At 43.4% G+C, this 18,022-nt stretch overlaps 1 protein-coding gene across 4 annotated transcripts in view; it reads right to left on the reverse strand.

The window, feature by feature from the left end:
- Nucleotides 1-1,132: 1,132 nt before the first annotated feature.
- The window catches only part of LOC117418293 (rab11 family-interacting protein 3-like), a 47,181-nt gene continuing 30,291 nt past the window's right edge, over nt 1,133-18,022 (reverse strand). For 3 of the 4 annotated variants that reach the window (XM_034031193.3, XM_034031192.3, XM_059035651.1), the window contains 11 exons: nt 13,930-14,130; nt 11,956-12,090; nt 11,067-11,102; nt 10,767-10,860; nt 10,157-10,260; nt 9,758-9,898; nt 6,501-6,582; nt 5,949-6,086; nt 4,404-4,559; nt 3,918-4,058; nt 1,133-3,564 (listed from right to left, as the gene is read on the reverse strand). In XM_034031193.3, the coding sequence (XP_033887084.2) occupies nt 3,451-3,564; nt 3,918-4,058; nt 4,404-4,559; nt 5,949-6,086; nt 6,501-6,582; nt 9,758-9,898; nt 10,157-10,260; nt 10,767-10,860; nt 11,067-11,102; nt 11,956-12,090; nt 13,930-14,130 (1,342 nt within the window). In that variant the 3' untranslated portion in view covers nt 1,133-3,450. The remainder of the gene's footprint in view (nt 3,565-3,917; nt 4,059-4,403; nt 4,560-5,948; nt 6,087-6,500; nt 6,583-9,757; nt 9,899-10,156; nt 10,261-10,766; nt 10,861-11,066; nt 11,103-11,955; nt 12,091-13,929; nt 14,131-18,022) is intronic. The other variant, XM_034031194.3, reaches the window with a different exon arrangement.

An 18,022-nucleotide genomic window follows, 5' to 3' on the forward strand; every position in this document is an offset into this window, starting at 1 on the left:
AGTTATTCTAAAATGTGACCTCTGAAAGAGTGGGTTTGCACTATAAAATCCAGCTGTGGGTTATCAAGGTATAGGTTGATTAAATCAATGCCTAAATTGCAATTAGGAACTCATGGAGGAAATGGAATGTTCTTTACTTGCATTTCAGCATGAAAGATGTTGGTTCTCAAAACACATTCTTTTCAACACCATAGTGTGTTACTCCACTTTTTTCTTCTGCTATTTTTTTTATTTCAATCTGAGGGTCCAACTTGATAGATTTCCTTTAATGTCCATAAAAACCAACTGGCACAGTTTCTACTTCAAATCTTGTTGCGGACAATTGATTAGGTGACAGCAAAAGGTGATGGATGAGGTGTGGCTGTTTACTGTGTCCAGAAGCTTTTTCTCATCTCGCATGGCTTCCAGTGCGGTCTTTCTCCTCTGAAAAAGGTCGAACCTAAAAAGCAGTTGTTTCAGGAACTCCGGGGGGAAAAAAACAAAACAAAAAAACACACACCTGGATCTTAACCATCCCAGTGGTTACAAGTAGCATGACAGAGAGATAAATGGCTATTCAGATAATTGAAATATACCCCAATATCTGATTGTCAGTTTTAATTTTTGCTGATTTTAGTTTTCACTTGGACTCCAGTGAAGCCACATTTAGCCCCAAGGTGTCCTAACACCTGTTACACAGTTGGTACTAGTCTTCCACTAAACTGATAGTATTATTTATGGCAGGTTAAATGGGCTTCACCTACAGTCAAAGTGCAAAACAATATGAATGTTTTCCAAATGCGAGCGAAGCTAAAAAGTATCATCCAAAAACAGTTTCCGATAATATTTGTAATGAACTTCGTTTACAAATAAAATATGGTGGATCTGACAGTATTCACCTCTTTCCCTGCTTTTATAACTGATACTGGGAAGAGGAGTTTAGGAGTATAAAAATATATTATTCCGCTCCACTTCTCTCCATTGCCATGCACTGGGCTTTATTCACAGTGCAGTTCTCCCTCTTATTTTGCTATAATGAAATATTAAAGCAATGTACATACTACAGTACAATTGCCTGTCAACATGCCTGACTGAACAAACCGAACATGTGAAATAACTGAGCACTGTATAGAAGAGCACTGAACATAGAAACTATGAGAAATGTCAACATGAAGTTTTATTTTATAGTAAGTATGTCTGTCGTTAATTACAAGTCATTTCCCCCAAGAGCGTCTCAACAGTTGTCAATATTGCCACGTGTGACAATGTCAGAACAGAACGTGCAGAACCCCTTCCGACTGAGGCAGAGAGTCAGCACACATATACAGGTCTATTTAAAACGGAGAACAAACAGTCTGATTCTACAGCAAAACAAATCTGAACATCATTCCGAAAATATCTTGATCATCTTTTTCATACCGATACTTCACAGACATCCCAAACTTGAACAGATTTCTTTGTGTGATCCCAAAAAGGGCTTAAACCCATATGATTGCCTGTGATGTTTTAGTTATAAAAGCACATATACATACATGTATATCAGTGTAGAAGACAGTATATCAGAGACTATGTAATACTACAGTGCTTTTTAAATTGACGCTTTTAGTCTATGCCTTTTAAACTCCTGAGAAACTCTAAACTGCTTTGCTTTGGCCAGACTCATACTAGAGTTTAAGTCACCACTACCAGATTTATAAATAAAATGCAGTTCTATGCAAAGTTGTAGAGACTGTATAACAGACTGTTGGATCTCTGGACATTTACTTTTTCATAGATCTCTTGCAAACCAGACCTTTTCAAACATTCCTGTGTGTGTTTTACTCTTGCAAAGCCAGCAGAAAATTCAAAAAGGAACCGACTGGATTTTACTGTACGACAGGTCCTATGGATTATTTTTTTTTTTTTTTAATACATGTTAGTTTTAATTTACAAATCGAAAGTTTACACCTCATTTACATTATTTGAAATACTGTTCCCCCATTTTGTAAAACAGGCTCAGCCTATAGCCACCGGCATACGGTATTGCTTGCACTGCATAAATATCGGAGAGCCAGGGTTACGTAAGAATTGGTTTGGAGTGGGCGAGATCGCCTCCTGCTGGCTGAGTGAAGCATCACTGGTCCTCAGCTGCAGTGTGCCAGTCTTTTGGCCTTCGCTCCAAGGCACAGCCAGGGGGATTAGCCCTCCAGGCTCTAGTGTGCGCTCCCTTATCGAGAGAGCCAAAGCAGAGAGGAGAAATCACTAGCTATCACACACACACTGAAACAGACACACAGGGGTTAACATGTGCATTGCTACCTAGTCAGGGACAGACTAAATAAATACATGCAGTGTTTATATTGGATTAAATGGATTTTCAGAAAGTTATTTTCCTCTACTGCTGAAGACTAGAACTAGACACGGGCCAAACAACAATCTCTGACCTTTTTGAATTGTGTGTTTTAGTAGTGCATTGAATAAAATATTTGTACAAATGAATTGTAATCTGGTAATGCAACAGCAAATGATGTCTACATGAAGTAACAAATGAAACTAATGGTAGGCTTGTTCAAGGAAAAGGTTGCTATATAGGCGGTTAATGGCAGTCCTAGAATCGAGCTGACCAGATTGTGTGGTACCTGTCAGGTTTAATCAATCAATCTGTAGGAAACCCTTCCAATTTTATAAGGATCCAAGAAAGAAAGAAAAAAAAAAAAGTCTGCAACGAATGACCCACTGGATACATGCCAAAAGAAGTGAATCAATGAAAACCATGAACCATCTAGCAGACTCAAAGAACCAACCTGAGGACAGTCCTACAGTTAGCTTGGCTTTAAAACAAAAAAAACTTTTACCTCCCATTAGGAGAACAGCCTCAAGTCCCTAGCAGTATTTTGCTGGCTTTAGTTTAAGTTTTCACTTGGACTCCAGTGAAGCCCCATTTAGCCTGTCGCAGCACCCAGAAGCATTATGGAAGTAATACTTGGATTCCCCCATTAGCCCCACGGTGTTCAAATACCCATTACACAGTTAGTACTGGTCTTCCACTTATGGCAGGATAAATGGGCTTCACCTGGAATAAAAAAAATGTGTTTTAAAGCTTATTATTTCACCTTTACGAGGGGCAGGCAACGAGCGGACATGTGAACCCCTAATACGAGAAGCTCTCTCTCTCTCTCACACACACACACACACACACGCCAGGTCCCTCCTTCCCTGGTGTAAGGACTCCAACCACAGGAATTCACAGGAGCCACGCAGTACAGAAAGACAACAGTCCCTTTCATGGCACTCCCCACTGGAGTGTGCCGGCCCCGGGATACAAACAAACTAATTTACAGACAAGACTGGCCCGGGACCAGGGAGCCAAATTCATCTTCTGGTTTTTATAGCAACACGTCTGAGCCCCCTCTTCTACTCCCTCATAGTGATGGCTCAGCGGTGATGCAAGGGAATGAGGGGGCTCAGGGTCCGTCTCCGGGGAGGTTGGTGCTACTTCACCTCCAGGATAGAGGGGTTGGACTCCATGATAGCTACGATGATCCTGTCAATGTACTCCTGCAGTCGGAGGTTGATATCTTCTTGCTTGTGGATCACTTCCATCAGCTATAGGGGAGAATAGACAAAATAAAGCTCAGTTTCAGCGTTCAAAACAACTGTACCATTCATACCAGCCAAGAAGTGCTGACCACCAGATTTTTTTAAGACATGACCACTAGGGGTGTGCAACTTTAAAATTACATCCCCTCTAACTGTGGCAACAGAGTTCATACTTGGAAAATCTCTCTATAGAAATTTTAGGAGGGGAGGGAAATTACAGTTGCACATCCACTTACGGTCTTTCTTCAAAGCATAATTGTTTAGAAGGAGACACAGTGGCTGAAAAGGACAAAATGTGGATGAGGAGGTATTGCTGTAAGGTGCAGGGCAATGACAATGATGGCGAGCCGAGTGGATACCTCATCCCGGGACACAGAGTTGATCTCTGCTGCTAGTGACTCCGAGAAGGAGGCCGAGAAGAGGTTTTTGGCTCCCTGGATGCTAAGGTTGATAATCTGCCCATTGAGCTCATCGTTCTGCTCCTTCAGCATGCAGTTATCCTGCGTGGAAAGACAACAAAAAATCGGGATATTCCCTTGAATATGGGCACTCCACCCCCCCAAACCCCCGCCCCCCAAAAAAAGTGTTTAGCGTTACTCAAAAATCTGCAGATTTACAACCAATACATACCCGCACAAACCATTTCTGAGTAAAATGAACAAACCCATTGATAGATAATTAAAAAATGTGGGGTACCACTGCACTTGTGGGATGGCTTCTGGCTAACTTCATCATTATTGGAAGATGGGACGATTATCCATTCTGAGATACCGAGAATATTGTTAGATATTTATGTACTTGTCTGTCTAAAAACCTGTTGTAGGGGGAGCAGGGCGAGGCTGTACCTGTTTGAGTCTCCGCACCTCCTGCTCCAATTCTGCCTCTCGAGTGCGGCTGTTGTACTCCTGCAGCCCCGCGCTGGCCGAATGCCCGCATCTCGCCTCTGCCTCCAGCTTGTACAACTGCAGGAACTCCAGCTGCTTCCTCAGGTCCTCTATCATCTGCGGGGATAGCAAGGAGACACACACTTACTGGCCTCTCAGCAAACACAAGGGTAACAAAAAGGGCAAGACCAAAATGGCCTTCAGTTAAATCAATTTGTAGAGGGCACCAAGGCCACTGAACTTAAGTTAAGGCCAAAACGTAGGATGTTGCGTAATTTAAACCTCCCCACCAGCAATCCGGCCAACTGCACTGCTGGCCCGGCAAACCAGCAGCCTAGATTAATTTGAGCCTGCGAGGACGTAGCTCCCTGTGCTGAAGGCATTGGCTTTTACCGCTACGCCATGAGACCGGTTTGCTCAATTTTAATAGTATATATTCTACACAGTTTAACATCAGCTAAACTCAAAAAATATTGTTCCCGCGTGTAACATGCAAAATGCAGAGGCACTGTGTTTCATTTACGGATGCAAAAAGCATAACATATCTTAACCCTTTGCGGTCCTATGCCGGACCTGGTCCGACATTGCAATTATTCCTATCCGGTCCAATGTCCTACCCTGTCCGACATCATCAAAAAAACGCAAAAAACGGGTTTCTAGTCGTTTTTTAGCCAGAGAAAGCCGAGAAAACCATTCAATGGCCGAGTGGGAGAGACAGGAGCCGAGACAAGCCGAAAAAAAAAAAAAAAAAAAAGGGCGTATCTCATGAATAGTCAAACTTGCCCCTGGCATCAGATAGGGGCAGCCATAAGGAAACAAGCTGCCTGTTACTGAATCAGCGCACAGAGAATAACACAGACATCTGCAGAGCTTTCTTGAGATGTTATAGTAATAAAACAATGACTTGGATCGCATTATTGAGGAGTTTGGTGATAAAACGAGTGATCAGGAGATGATCGATCGGTATGTACGACTATTAATAATAATAATAATAATAATAATAATATTTATTTCTTAGCATATGTGAAAGCTATAGCGAATGAAAGGGTGGGGCGGGGCTGGAGATGGCTATTGAGTGCTTTGTTGATATGCAGGGCCTTTTAAACCTGTTTGACTGTTGAACAGCACGTCTAAAACTAACTGCGCGTGTGAAAATAATTTGGACATGACGCACCTGACACCACTTAATAAATGGACTGCAAAGGGTTAACATAAGATGGACTATAAGGATAATAAACAGTATTGCAATGTAGGAAAGTATTAACCACTTTGGTTTCGTTGTGGTAAAAATAAGGACGTCCTTTCTTACCCTTTAAAAAATTGAAATTGGGGCTTTTACAACAATGTTTTAATAGTATAGCAAGAAAGCCACAAACTCGCATGAGACAGCTTAGTTGCAGATACAGAGAACCTGAAACTTATGAACTGAAAATACCAGTGAAGTTAATCAGCATCTCTCTCTCTCTCTCTCTCAGTACAGAGACGCCCATGCTTTCGTGCACTCACCACCTGCGTGGACTCCTTCTCCTTCTGGTTCTTGTGTCTCTCATGAGCCAGCCTGTCTGCCATCTTCCCCTGGCTCTCCAGCTCCTCGTTCAGCCGCAGAGTCACATCCTCCACCTGGTCCTGTAGCTTCCGCCTCTCCTGCGGGGTGAGAGAGGGTTCAAGTCAGTCACTGAGGCAGTGGCCCAGATCTCAGAGCTGAGGGACTGGGAGGGTGGCAGTGTGGAAGTTATAGCAGAGAGCCTGGGAGGGTGGCAGGGTGGAGGTTATAGCAGAGGGACTGGGAGGGTGGCAGTGTGGAGCTCAGGTGTGGTGTAGTGTTTAGAGATGAGAGACTGGGAGGTAAACTGTGGGACATAGTGTTGTGATGCAGGGAGTGAGGCAGTACTGTTTAGTGGTTTGAGTAACTGGATAAGAAATTCTTAGGCAAGACAGAGTATGTAAAACTGTGGTATAAATATTTAAAAAGCGGGTATACGGTCTGCCTGCACACCCACTCCTCACACACTGCAGGAACTCTGTGGTTCCCTTGACCGAGGTGGGGCAGTCCCTCACCTCCTCCAGCCTCTCGATGTTGGCGCGCAGGCAGGGAACGCACGACCGCAGCTCACTGTTCTCCTCGTCCAGCTGCTGCAACCTGAAGAAACACAAACACAGGGCAGCCACAGCCTGATCAACACCACACACACAAACTTACAATACAAGTTAGTGTTTGTAATTACCGTAAGCCACTGGGTGGCAGAATGGTGCTTTGACATGGGTCTTACAGGAAACCTGCAATATGACCTGTCCTTTATCAAACACCTGCAAGCCTTTTGTGGAAGTAAGATGCACAACACAGTACGAAACCACGCAGGCCCTGCAAGTGTTTAGATCCTAGCATTTAAATTCCAGAGCGCAATCTAGATAGGGGGTTCTTTGATACAGATGAACCCTTTCTGTCCTGGATAAACCTGCAGCTATAGTTAGTGAAACATCATCATGCTACAGATAAAATACTGAATCCTGATATCTGTACCGCAGGTCACATGGTCTGATGGCAGCTAGACTACTGGAGTGAGTTTGGACTACAAAACATGAAGTGAAACGTTAGGTTTCTATCACAACCCTGGTTCCCTGAAATATAAATATAACCGTTACCGAATGGGATTTAATCCCCCTAATAAATCTACAGACCATAAGATGAGAACCTACCAGGCGGCCTTCCCAGCCAGGTAGAATACTGGAGATCATAGCAATATTGATGGAGGAAAGAGAGAGAGAGAGAGAGAGAGAGACCCTTATGAAAACAGGTGACTGAGGTAGGATAACAACGCAGATAGACAGCTGTATAGTGCAAGGCTTTTGAATTGCACTAGTGAACAAATTCTTGATGGGCTAGTGTGAATTCCCTTACCCCCTTCTTTGAAATGGCCCTGTGAGGGTCTGTATGGCCTGCCTCCTTGATCACATTAAACGTGTCCGTCTCAATCCATCTAAAAGACATCTGTCTATTGAAAGAACCCCTATTGAATGGTGCGTCTCTCATCCCTGTTGAACAGGACCGAAAAGCCAGTCTTGCCTCCATCTGGGACAGAGTCTTCGAGTCCGGTGCCGAACAGCAAGTCACCCTGGAAGTCCAGTATCCTGGCCTGTGTATCTGGAGTTAGTGCTGATGTCTTCATCTGGATACACCTCCTAGCAGTCACCACACTTGCACAGCCCTGGCGTTGGTATCAATAGCATCACAGCCAGCCTGAAGGTGTGTCTTGGATACGTTTTTGTCTTTCTCTAACTGCATGGCCAGTTCAATATTCTCTGGGTTAGGTGTCTGTAGAGCAGCAGACAACTGACCCCATAGCTCGTGTTGGTACTTTGCAGCATACGTCTGGGAATTGCTGACATGCATGCCGCATGTTGAGCCTGTGTAGCTCCTTTTCAGGAAGGTGTCCACCTTCTTGTCTGCACGATCTGAGGCCGAGGGTCTGGAGGATGGAGACGCTCCTGGTGTAGCTAGGACGGTATTTAACTTAGGTAGTTTGAAGAGATGGTCTCTTTGTCCGGTTGGCACTCTGTAGAATGTGTCTACCCTTGGGGGGCATACTGTAGCAGAGGCAGATCTCTCCCATCTAACCCCAATGGGCTTCCAGACAGCCTAGTGGAAGGGGAACCCTTCAAAGGCTTTTTTGTCCCTTGCATCGATGATGTTCAGGAAATTATCCTCCTGTGTTTATATAGAAAGGATGAAATCCCCCTCAAAACAGCATCAGCATTTGTATAGATCGGTGCAGGAGCCTCTGCATCTTCCTCTGCGTCCTCGTCAGGGGCGGAATTGATGACGCCCTCCCCCACCAGGTCAGGTGCCGCTGCATAGTAATGTGCATATCTGTCGGCTTGGAGTACCAGAAACCACTGCATAGGTTACAGTCTGTGGTCGAGGCCTGTATGATTTTCAAATTCGCCCATCCACTGGAAGAACTGATCCCTGGTAATAGGAAGCATCCTGACCTGTGAAGGAGACAGCTGTGCAGCACTGGTTGAAGTTTCTGCAGTGGCTGCAGCTGGCTTTGTGTGCGAGAGTGTGTCTCTCTCTGTTGCCACGCCCATGCGCAGATTTACTGGAGCACTTCCTTGGGGGAGATATGGCGGAGCTTCTTTATTCCTTCAGGCTGCCCGGTCTTTCTGTAGCCCTCAAGGAGGATACAGTGCAGAGTTTATCAGACTGCTGAGGTAGGGGTGATGAAGGTCTTCCCCACGGTGTCTGAGTATCTGACATGTCAACACTTTTTTTTTTTTTTTTTTTTGTTACAAAACAAAAATGCAAACGCCTATCCATATCCAAGCAAGTTGCAGGAGAAATCTGGACAACAATGCTTATCTGGAACAGGGTTTTATAGGGGAAGGATACAGACTTTAGCGCCAAGGACTATATTGCAATGGTCTCTGGGTTAGAGATCCGTTTGTGCCCCTGACCCAAGCAAAACGGAGACCAGGAGTTCACTGTGTGGAGTTATTATTATTTGTTTATTTAGCAGACGCCTTTATCCAAGGCGACTTACAGAAGCTAGGGTGTGTGAACTATGCATCGGCTGCAGTCACTTACAACTACGTCTCACCCGAAAGACAGAGCACAAAGAGGTTAAGTGACTTGCTCAGGGTCACACAACGAGTCAGTGGCTGACGTGGGATTTGAACCGGGGACCTCCTGGTTACAAGCCCTTTTCTTTAACCGCTGGACCACACAGCCACCAGATGAGGTAAGAAATAATAATATTGAATCTTGAAAAGCCTCAACTAAATCAGAACTTAAGCGAAGACAGAATTATGCGCTTAATATTAAAGTGAAATTATTTCAGAATTGAAATGAGAAAAAAACAAAAAAAAAGTGGTGAAATACCAACTTATTTCTGCAGTCTGAGCTCACTCCTTTTCTCAGGCAGGCTGAAAGAAAAATGCAGCGGATCCCTATGTGGCAGTCGTGTTTATCTCCTGGGGCGGAGACAACACTTGACACAGATGGGGCTCTTAAAGAAGCAGCTTTGATACAAGTGTTCAGGTAATTCAGGCTATAAGAGATACATCCCATTCCGGAATGGTTACATTTCGTACTTGAAAAGGGAAACCAGCAGCAACTTTTCATCTATAAACTATTTTTGAAACAGAAAAGGGGGACTAGTGCCAGTAAGAGATAAGAATATGGATTTTAAAAGCTTGATTGGCACTCATTTCATTGTGTTTGCACGGACTCCTCACCAAGGATCTCCTGTGAGCATTTGTTGTTTTCTCTCAGAGAGAAAGAGACAGCTCTCCGATTAGCTTTGTGTGCCACTGACCTGGCTTGCAGGTTCTCGATCTCAATGCTGCGCTCTCTCTCCACCTTGCACAGGACCTCCTTCTGCCGGCGGATCTCAGTGAGCAGGGCCTCCTCAGAGCGGGACTCCTGTTCCTTCAGCTGCTCATCCAGAGCGTTTGCCCTGCGCACAGAAACCAGAGCAAGTAATTCAGTAACACAGATCCACACAAACACCCCACCACTACTGTCCACATAAGGAAAAAAAGTACCGTGACAAGCACATCCAGTTAATGGAAACGTGGCATACAGTAAGTAGCACATAGATTCAGATACCTTCAGTAGCTTGTGCTGAAGAATGGCTTTACCAAGTTTCACCATAATTGGCTAAACAGTCCTTTAAATGTATTCAGGAACCAACTCCAAAAGCCTTGGTGCCTACCTGTGCACAAGCTGCAGGTTCTCCTGTCTCAGACGGGTGTGCTGCTCCACATTTGCTGCAGAGTCCTTCTCCAACTCCGCCACTCGCTTCTCCAAGAACATGACCTGCACAGGACAAACACAGCCTCAGTCACCTCACACACCACAAGAACATGACCTGCACAGGACAAACACGGCCTCAGTCAGCTCACACACTACAAGAACCTTACCACTCGGCACGCACACACACATGCGCGTACGTTCAATCAGGTCTGACTGCTGAAAGAGAGGTGCTTATCAACGTGCTGGGATTGAAATCAGGTTTGAATCCTAGCTTCTCAAAAGGGAAAAAAACTCCCAATAGAAATACGATCAAGAAAAGTAAGCAGCAACCATTACTTCCATAGTGTTGTCTTTGAAATGTCTACATCTTCAAGACTGAAGCCAAGAAGAGGAAAGCAGCTTTAATGCTGCGTATATTAAATGATGAGTTGGCTAGCACGGTTTTAAACAGCTTATCGCCACTTCTTGTTAAGTTGCTGTCCAGGTGCTTCACAAACTTGCATTAAGGATGCTCTACAATGTAAGCTGTATTGGTTTGCTATGATGCGCTGTGGTCATCTGCCATGTACCTTGTCAGTCATGTCAGTCTCGGCAAGCTCCATGATGTCTCTTGACATGTCCTCCATGCTGTCCAGTGTTAGTGTGCTGGTCTGGTGAAGGTGTCTGTCAGGGAGAGAAGATAAGTCAGCCACCCCTTATCAGCATATAAAATATGACAATGCAGCTATCCACTCCTCCACCAGACTGTCAGGCTTGTTGCTCTGCCAATGTCTCCGATGATACAGGGCTGCTATTCCATCCCCTCTTCCACCCTTCGATCCCAGCTGCCACACCCTGCTCCCTGTTCAGGCTGAGCCACGTTCACATACCTCGCAACTTTGCTGCTGGAGAGCCTCTTGCTGGAGCTACAGGGTGAAAAACAGGAAACAAAGTCAGGAACAGGAATCCAGGGCCGAGGGGGAGCAGGAAACAGAACCCTGCCCCTGTACTACCTCCCAGAGCAGTGGGGGCTGACTGCCAGAGGGGGTGAAGGGGTCACGGTCTCACACTGCTGCTCACGACACACAAACATGCAGCATGCTAGAAGCCACACCACAAAGGGGCGCTGTGGGATACCAAACCATTCACATGACACTGTTCTCGCTTTCACCACGCAAAGAAGGACTTTTTGGCCTAGACTGAAGTGAAATGGTCTCTGCAAATCGACAGTACTTTATAGAATATCAATAATCATACATTCTGCAACTTGTAAAAACTAAATTAGCGCCATCCTATGAAAAAAATGAAAGTGTGCCACTACCCAAGGATATCGTTTGACACAGACATACTATATCCCTGTCGCCTGCAGAGAATGACAGAATGATAAAAATAACTTTGAATATTAAATGTAATAGGAGACCATGTAACCGACAGTAAAAGGTACCAGTACCAGGTAGTTTATATTGGATTTTAAATATTTGCATATTCTGAATTAACACATCCAAACAATTTCAGAAACAAAAGGTTCCCTGAACAATAAAAGGTGTAAGTGATTGTCTTAAGCTAAGGAAGCAAATGCTTTTCCTATCATACTTACCTGTGTAAATGCATTTAAATAAATGTCTCAGACTAGCGGAGAATAAAAGCAGCTTATTAATGACTCTCCTGTTGGGACTAGGACAGCTATGTTCGGATCACACAAAGCGAGCAGGGATTGGTAAAGGTGAAATGAACACACTCTCGCACAGGGACAGGAGGGGAGCAGGCGGCATGCGTTACCTATTCATTTCAAGGTAATTCAGGCGAGCAGCAAGGTCCTCAAGGCGATTAATTTGTTTGTGACACTGGCTACAAAAAAAGTCCAGCACCTCCTCCCTAAGAAAGCTCTGTAAGCTTGTAGGGAAAGAACTGGCGCTGGAGAGTGAGAAAGAAAGAAAGAAAGAAAGGAAAAGAAAGAAGAGAGTGATCACAGGGGTGTGTGTTCCTCAGCAATCCCATTTCCCTGCCATCATTATCAGAGGCAAGGCTTCTAGTCTCTATTACACAATAACATGCGCCTTGGAGGGGGTCATAATATACACATAGCAGGATCTCTCGTTCTAGGATTGCAACAGTCATCTGCTTTATAACCATAAGCTTTGTATTGTTTCGTTATTGATGACAGCTAACCGTAGTTACATTCTCGAAGTAGAAATGCAATTTGATGTAGTATATGTAAAAAGGTACTTTGATAATGAAAATCAGAGCAAAAACGGTGCATCAAAACTGCACAACACAGAAGTTTAATTATATATTTCTTTTTTTACATGAAATCAACACCTGTAAGTATGTTTTAATGGTGCAATATTAAAAGAGAACAAAGCTGACTAGATACGCTATTTCATATAGTGCCAAAGGTACTTCACTGAAGCAGCATTAAGGAATTCAGCACAGCCAAAAGCCTGATTATTAATCATTAATGAAGACGTTCACTGGTTTCCAGTCCCTTATGTCACCTTGTAGCTATGTTGCATAGCCAAGGACAGCAAACCCTGCCTCAGTTTTTATGCTGGCTGATACTGTGATGCTTTCCTGGGGCAGCGTCTGAGGAGCTTAATTTCCGTACTTAAAAGAATTCCATATATCTATATATTTATCATTTACAATTATCTTTATGGACCATACATTTAGAATATATTAGGGGTTTTAATCTTGGCATTTCCTTTTAATCGCTCAATCACCCCATCTGGTCGATCTAGCCCGACGCTTTATTTAATAGCTCAGACCCCTGGCTCCCAGAACATGCGGCAGCCACACAGCTTGATATTATTAGCCCGGCTCTAATAAAAATTAAACATTAATTCCGACTCCCTGATTACAAATCCTGGTTAAACTCCTTTGTGCATAAAGAGAATAAAAACAAAACAGGATTGTAGATAAGAAGTATGCAGTTAGGTGTTCAAGAAAGACAAAAGTGAGGGTTACCAAGATGCAGGTGTGCTAGAAAAGACATTTATAAAAGTTGATCTTCATACTCTACCTGTACAATTCCTGATGCAGTTTTTTCTTTAGCACTTTTATTAAAATATTATCAACCATTGCCTGGGGGTCTAGTTTAAGTCAATACTGCCAGCCTAAAACTGTCTGACCCTCTTCCGACTATTTTTTTTTATTTAGTCGTCGCCAATTATCTTACCCCGGTTTTCACCCCAATTTAGTATGCCCAATTATTATCTGTATCCTCAGCTCACCGCTCGCAACCCCCCCGCTGACTCGGGAAACGGAGGCTGGAACACGCGTCCTCCGAAACGTGCTCCTGCCAAGCCGTCATTTTTCGCAATGATAAATACCAACATCTTTACCCTGAAGTTTATCATCATCCTTTTTGTTGAAAGGAAAAGCAAGGTGTTATTCTTACATACTCCACTGCTCCAGACACTTACAGCATATTCACATGTGTATACTGAGCTTGTGTATACAGGCACTCGGACATTTTCAGAATGACATGCCTGTATTGGTGTCCATGGTGACCACATACTGTATTGAAAATGTATGGAAGGTGGACAATAGTGCATGTATGGAGGCCACAAGTGTGGACCACTGCTACCAAATAAACCTTCATCCAGGCCCTACAGTATTTACCTATTTACATATAAGGGGTAACCTCTGAAACCTGGACTGGGATAGCCCTCCAGGTCCAGAATTGGGCACCCCTGTTTTAGAGTAATGAAGAATTCCATGTAGATGGGCAGTCATTTCAGAAGTTCTTTCTACCTGGGTGAGAGCAGCATGGAGCCTTCGAGCTGGCTGGTCAGGCTGGTGTCCGCATCGGGCCCCATGGTGGAGGTGTCAGGGAGCAGCTCAGAGTCATGACCCTCCCCGAAGTCCTCAAAGTGCTCCTCTTCCCCACTGATCACCGTCACCAGGGAGTGGTTGTTGAGCTCCGAGCCAAGGGAGAGGTGGTGCTGGTGAGGCCTGGGGAGAAGGCTAAAGTGTCAAACACCTTGCTACTACACAACCCAGCTTCAGGCCCCGTTCCAACACTGTGCCATGTTCACAAAGCATTAAACCCCAGTGCTAACACCAGAAAACACAACAATGTTTCAAGACTTACTCACAAAGACTTGCACTCAAAGAATGCTTTTGACAATACTAGCAATGAATCGGTCAAAAAGTAGGCTACAAACTCTGAATGTGGCCTATTCTTGTATTTTATTTTGTGTGTACTGCTTTGGGATGACTGTCTTGAAAAAAAAAAAAAATTGTACTGTAACCTAGAACAGACTAGTTATTACCAAAATGGTCTCAAAGCATGTAGGTGTCTCAGAAACCAAGAACTCAGAAATATAACAGAATGACAAAAAATTGGCATCCCATCTTAAGGCTGAAAATATACAGAAGAATGGAGTAACTGCCACAATGGAAACCCAATGTTTGGAAACTGCAGGATTTTTAAACCAGCTAGGCATCCATGGGCAAATTGAGCCCATCCTTAAAAGAAAGCAGCACCATTGTGTTCTGGCCTGACTGTCAAAATATGAACCAGCTACTCACAGGGGACAGTGTTATGGACTCCAAGCCCGACTAAGAAGCAGAATGTGCAGACACAATAAGGGAACTGGAGGAAATCATTAGAGGACAAGAGCGGATGTTCTACAAAAGCCAAATGGAGGGCATGCTGCACTGCAGCAACACAATGTGAATTTATACTGGGCCGGGTCACAAGCACAGCAACGCCTGGAGGGCTGAACAGAAGGGAGGGTGGTGGTGGGACTATGAGCTTATTGGGGAAGCCACGCTGCATCTGCCTGGGATTGGAGAGGGACTGATAGAGCAACTCTGGATACAAACACTGCGCTCTACTTCATAACTGGAGCTCCACTGCCACCCAGTAGCTGACCTGGGTTTGAGCAATGTTGTATGGTTTAATAGATCAATTAAAAAAAATATTCAGCGAAAAAAGGCACTTTACAGAGCATTTAAAAAGGGACCAAAAACAAAGTACACAGAAAGAGTACTTGGAACTACAAACACAAGTCAAAAAGGAAGTTAGAAAGGCCAAGAGAGAGATAGAAATCAATATTGCTAAGGGGGCTAAAACCAATTCCAAAATATTTTTCCAATATTATAACAGCAAGAGAACATTCATAGAGGAGGTTAAATGTCTAAGAGACACAAATGGCAAAATCATAGATGAAGAAAAAAAATAGCAAATATATTAAATGATTACTTTTTCACAGGTTTTTACAAAGGAGGACACCGACAACATGCCCGACATGTCGACCTGTTCCTATCCAATTTTAAATAACTTTAGCATAACAGAGGCAGAAGTGTTAAAAGGGACTAGGAGCTCTTAAAATAAACAAATCCCCTGGGCCAGATGAGATCCTCCCAATAGTACTCAAAGAAATGAAAGTTATTTACAGACCGCTAACCAAGATCATGCAAAAGTCTCTTGACACAGGGGTTGTACCGACAGACTGGAAAATAACAAACGTAATACCGATCCACAAAAAGGGAGACAAAACCGAACCAGGTAACTACAGACCAATAAGCCTGACTTCCATTGTATGTAAACTTATGAAAAACTATAATAAGATCCAAAATGGAAAATTACCTATATGGTAACAATATCCTGGGAGACAGACGGCATGGTTTTAGGAAATGGAGATCGTGTCTAACTAACCTACTTGACTTTTTTGAGGATGCAACATTGAAAATGGATAACTGCAAAGCATACAACATGGTTTATTTATATTTCCAGAAAGCTTTTGACAAAGTCCCGCATAAAAGATTAATTCTCAAACTGAACGCAGTAGGGATTCAAGGAAATGCATGCACATGGATTAGGGAGTGGTTAACATGTAGAAAACAGAAAGTACTGATTAGAGGAGAAACCTCAAAATGGAGTGAGGTAACCAGTGGTGTACCACAGGGATCAGTATTAGGTCCTCTGCTATTCCTAATCTACATTAATGATTTAGATTCTGGTACAGTAAGGAAACTCGTTAAATTTGCAGACAACACAAAAATAGGAGGAGTGGCACACTGTTGAAGCAGCAAAGGTCATTCAAAATGGTCTAGACAGCATTCAGAACTGGGCAGACACATGGCAAATGAAATTTAGTAGAGAAAAGTGTAAGGTACTGCACGCAGGCAATAAAAATGTGCATTATAAATATCATATGGGAGATAGTGAAATTGAAGAAGAGAACTATGAAAAAAGACCTAGGAGTTTATGATGACTCAGAAATGTCTTCATCTAGACAATGTGGGGAAGCTATAAAAAAGGCCAACAAGATGCTCGGAAATATTGTGAGAAGTGTTGAATTTAAATCAAGGGAAGTAATGTTAAAACTCTACAATGCATTAGTAAGACCTCACCTAGAATATTGTGTTCAGGTCTGGTCACCTCGTTACAAAAAGGATATTGCTGCTCTAGAAAGAGTGCAAAGAGCAACCAGAATTATCCCGGGTTTAAAAGGCATGTCGTATGCAGACAGGCTAAAAGAATTGAATCTATTCAGTCTTGAACAAAGACGACAACGCAGCGATCTGATTCAAACATTAAAAATCCTAAAAGGTACAGACAATGTCGACCCAGGGGACTTCTTTGACCTGAAAAAAGAAACAAGGACCAGGGGTCACAAATGGAGATTAGATAAAGGAGCATTCAGAACAGAAAATAGGAGGCACTTTTTTACACAGAGAATTGTGAGGGTCTGGAACGAACTCCCCAGTAATGTTGTTGAAGCTGACACCCTGGGATCCTTCAAGATGCTGCTTGATGAGATTCTGGGATCAATAAGCTACTAACAACCAAACGAGCAAGATGGGCTGAATGGCCTCCTCTCGTTTGTAAACTTTCTTATGTTCTTATGTATTTAAGATGATTAACATCTTCACTATCGGAGGAAGGTGGCAGTTCTGTGTAGCAATACTTCTAAATCAGACATAAGCTGAGCACCGAGTCTGATAATGGACAGCAAATTAGTTCAAGTCAACTCGCTGTCTTTTTGGGTTCATTATCATCCAGTAATGGAGTCTGCTTTTTGATCAATATTCACAGGTATTCAATTGAAGCTGCTCAAACTGTGTGAAATAAGACCCTACACACAATGCATTAACTTATTATAAAACATTTTCCAGTTCTTGTTTAAAACGTACCAAAAACACAAAAAAACTGGTTTTCTTACACCAGGGCAGCCCTTTGAGTTTGTTTTCCGCGCTCTCACTGTGTTTAGATACTCGCTACAATCAAGTGGTCAAAAGGATACGATACAAAAACATCCGAGTAAAAGTTGTTTAAATCATTTTTTCATCTTCAGAACTGTGCTGTATGATCCATGAACGGGATGGCATCTGTGCATCGGGCAGGATGTGTAGACTGGGACTTTGACAAACCTGTTAGTGATCCATTTCTTATATGTGATATAGCTACTTACCTGAACCTCAGTCCAATGCAGATATTCATATCCACAGAGTGCAATGAAGGAGTGGACAAGAAGCGCAGGCCCTGTATCTCAAATACAAAGCAGCAGCAGACCAGCCCCAAAGAGCAACACGGGTCCAGGGGCTGGAGATCACAATAGCACCGAGAGCAATTCCTAACTTCAAATCTTCACACAGCAACTAACGCCAGGTCCAGAGATGAACATATCCTCTATAGCTATGTAGAAACGTTGCTTCCAGACACAGCCAAACAATGCTGGACGTGCACAGCAGTTTGTGTGGTGTGGTAATTCTGAGTGGCTCCCTCAGTTCAGGGAAGGTAATCCGCTTTGTGATTAAGGGAACACACTGCTGCTTTTCTGTGAAGGGATGGTTTTCCAATGCAAAAAATAAAATCAAGGAAAAACAGCGCTGG

Source organism: Acipenser ruthenus, chromosome 13 (assembly GCF_902713425.1).
Source record: "Acipenser ruthenus chromosome 13, fAciRut3.2 maternal haplotype, whole genome shotgun sequence".
NCBI classification, from domain to species: Eukaryota; Metazoa; Chordata; class Actinopteri; order Acipenseriformes; family Acipenseridae; genus Acipenser; species Acipenser ruthenus.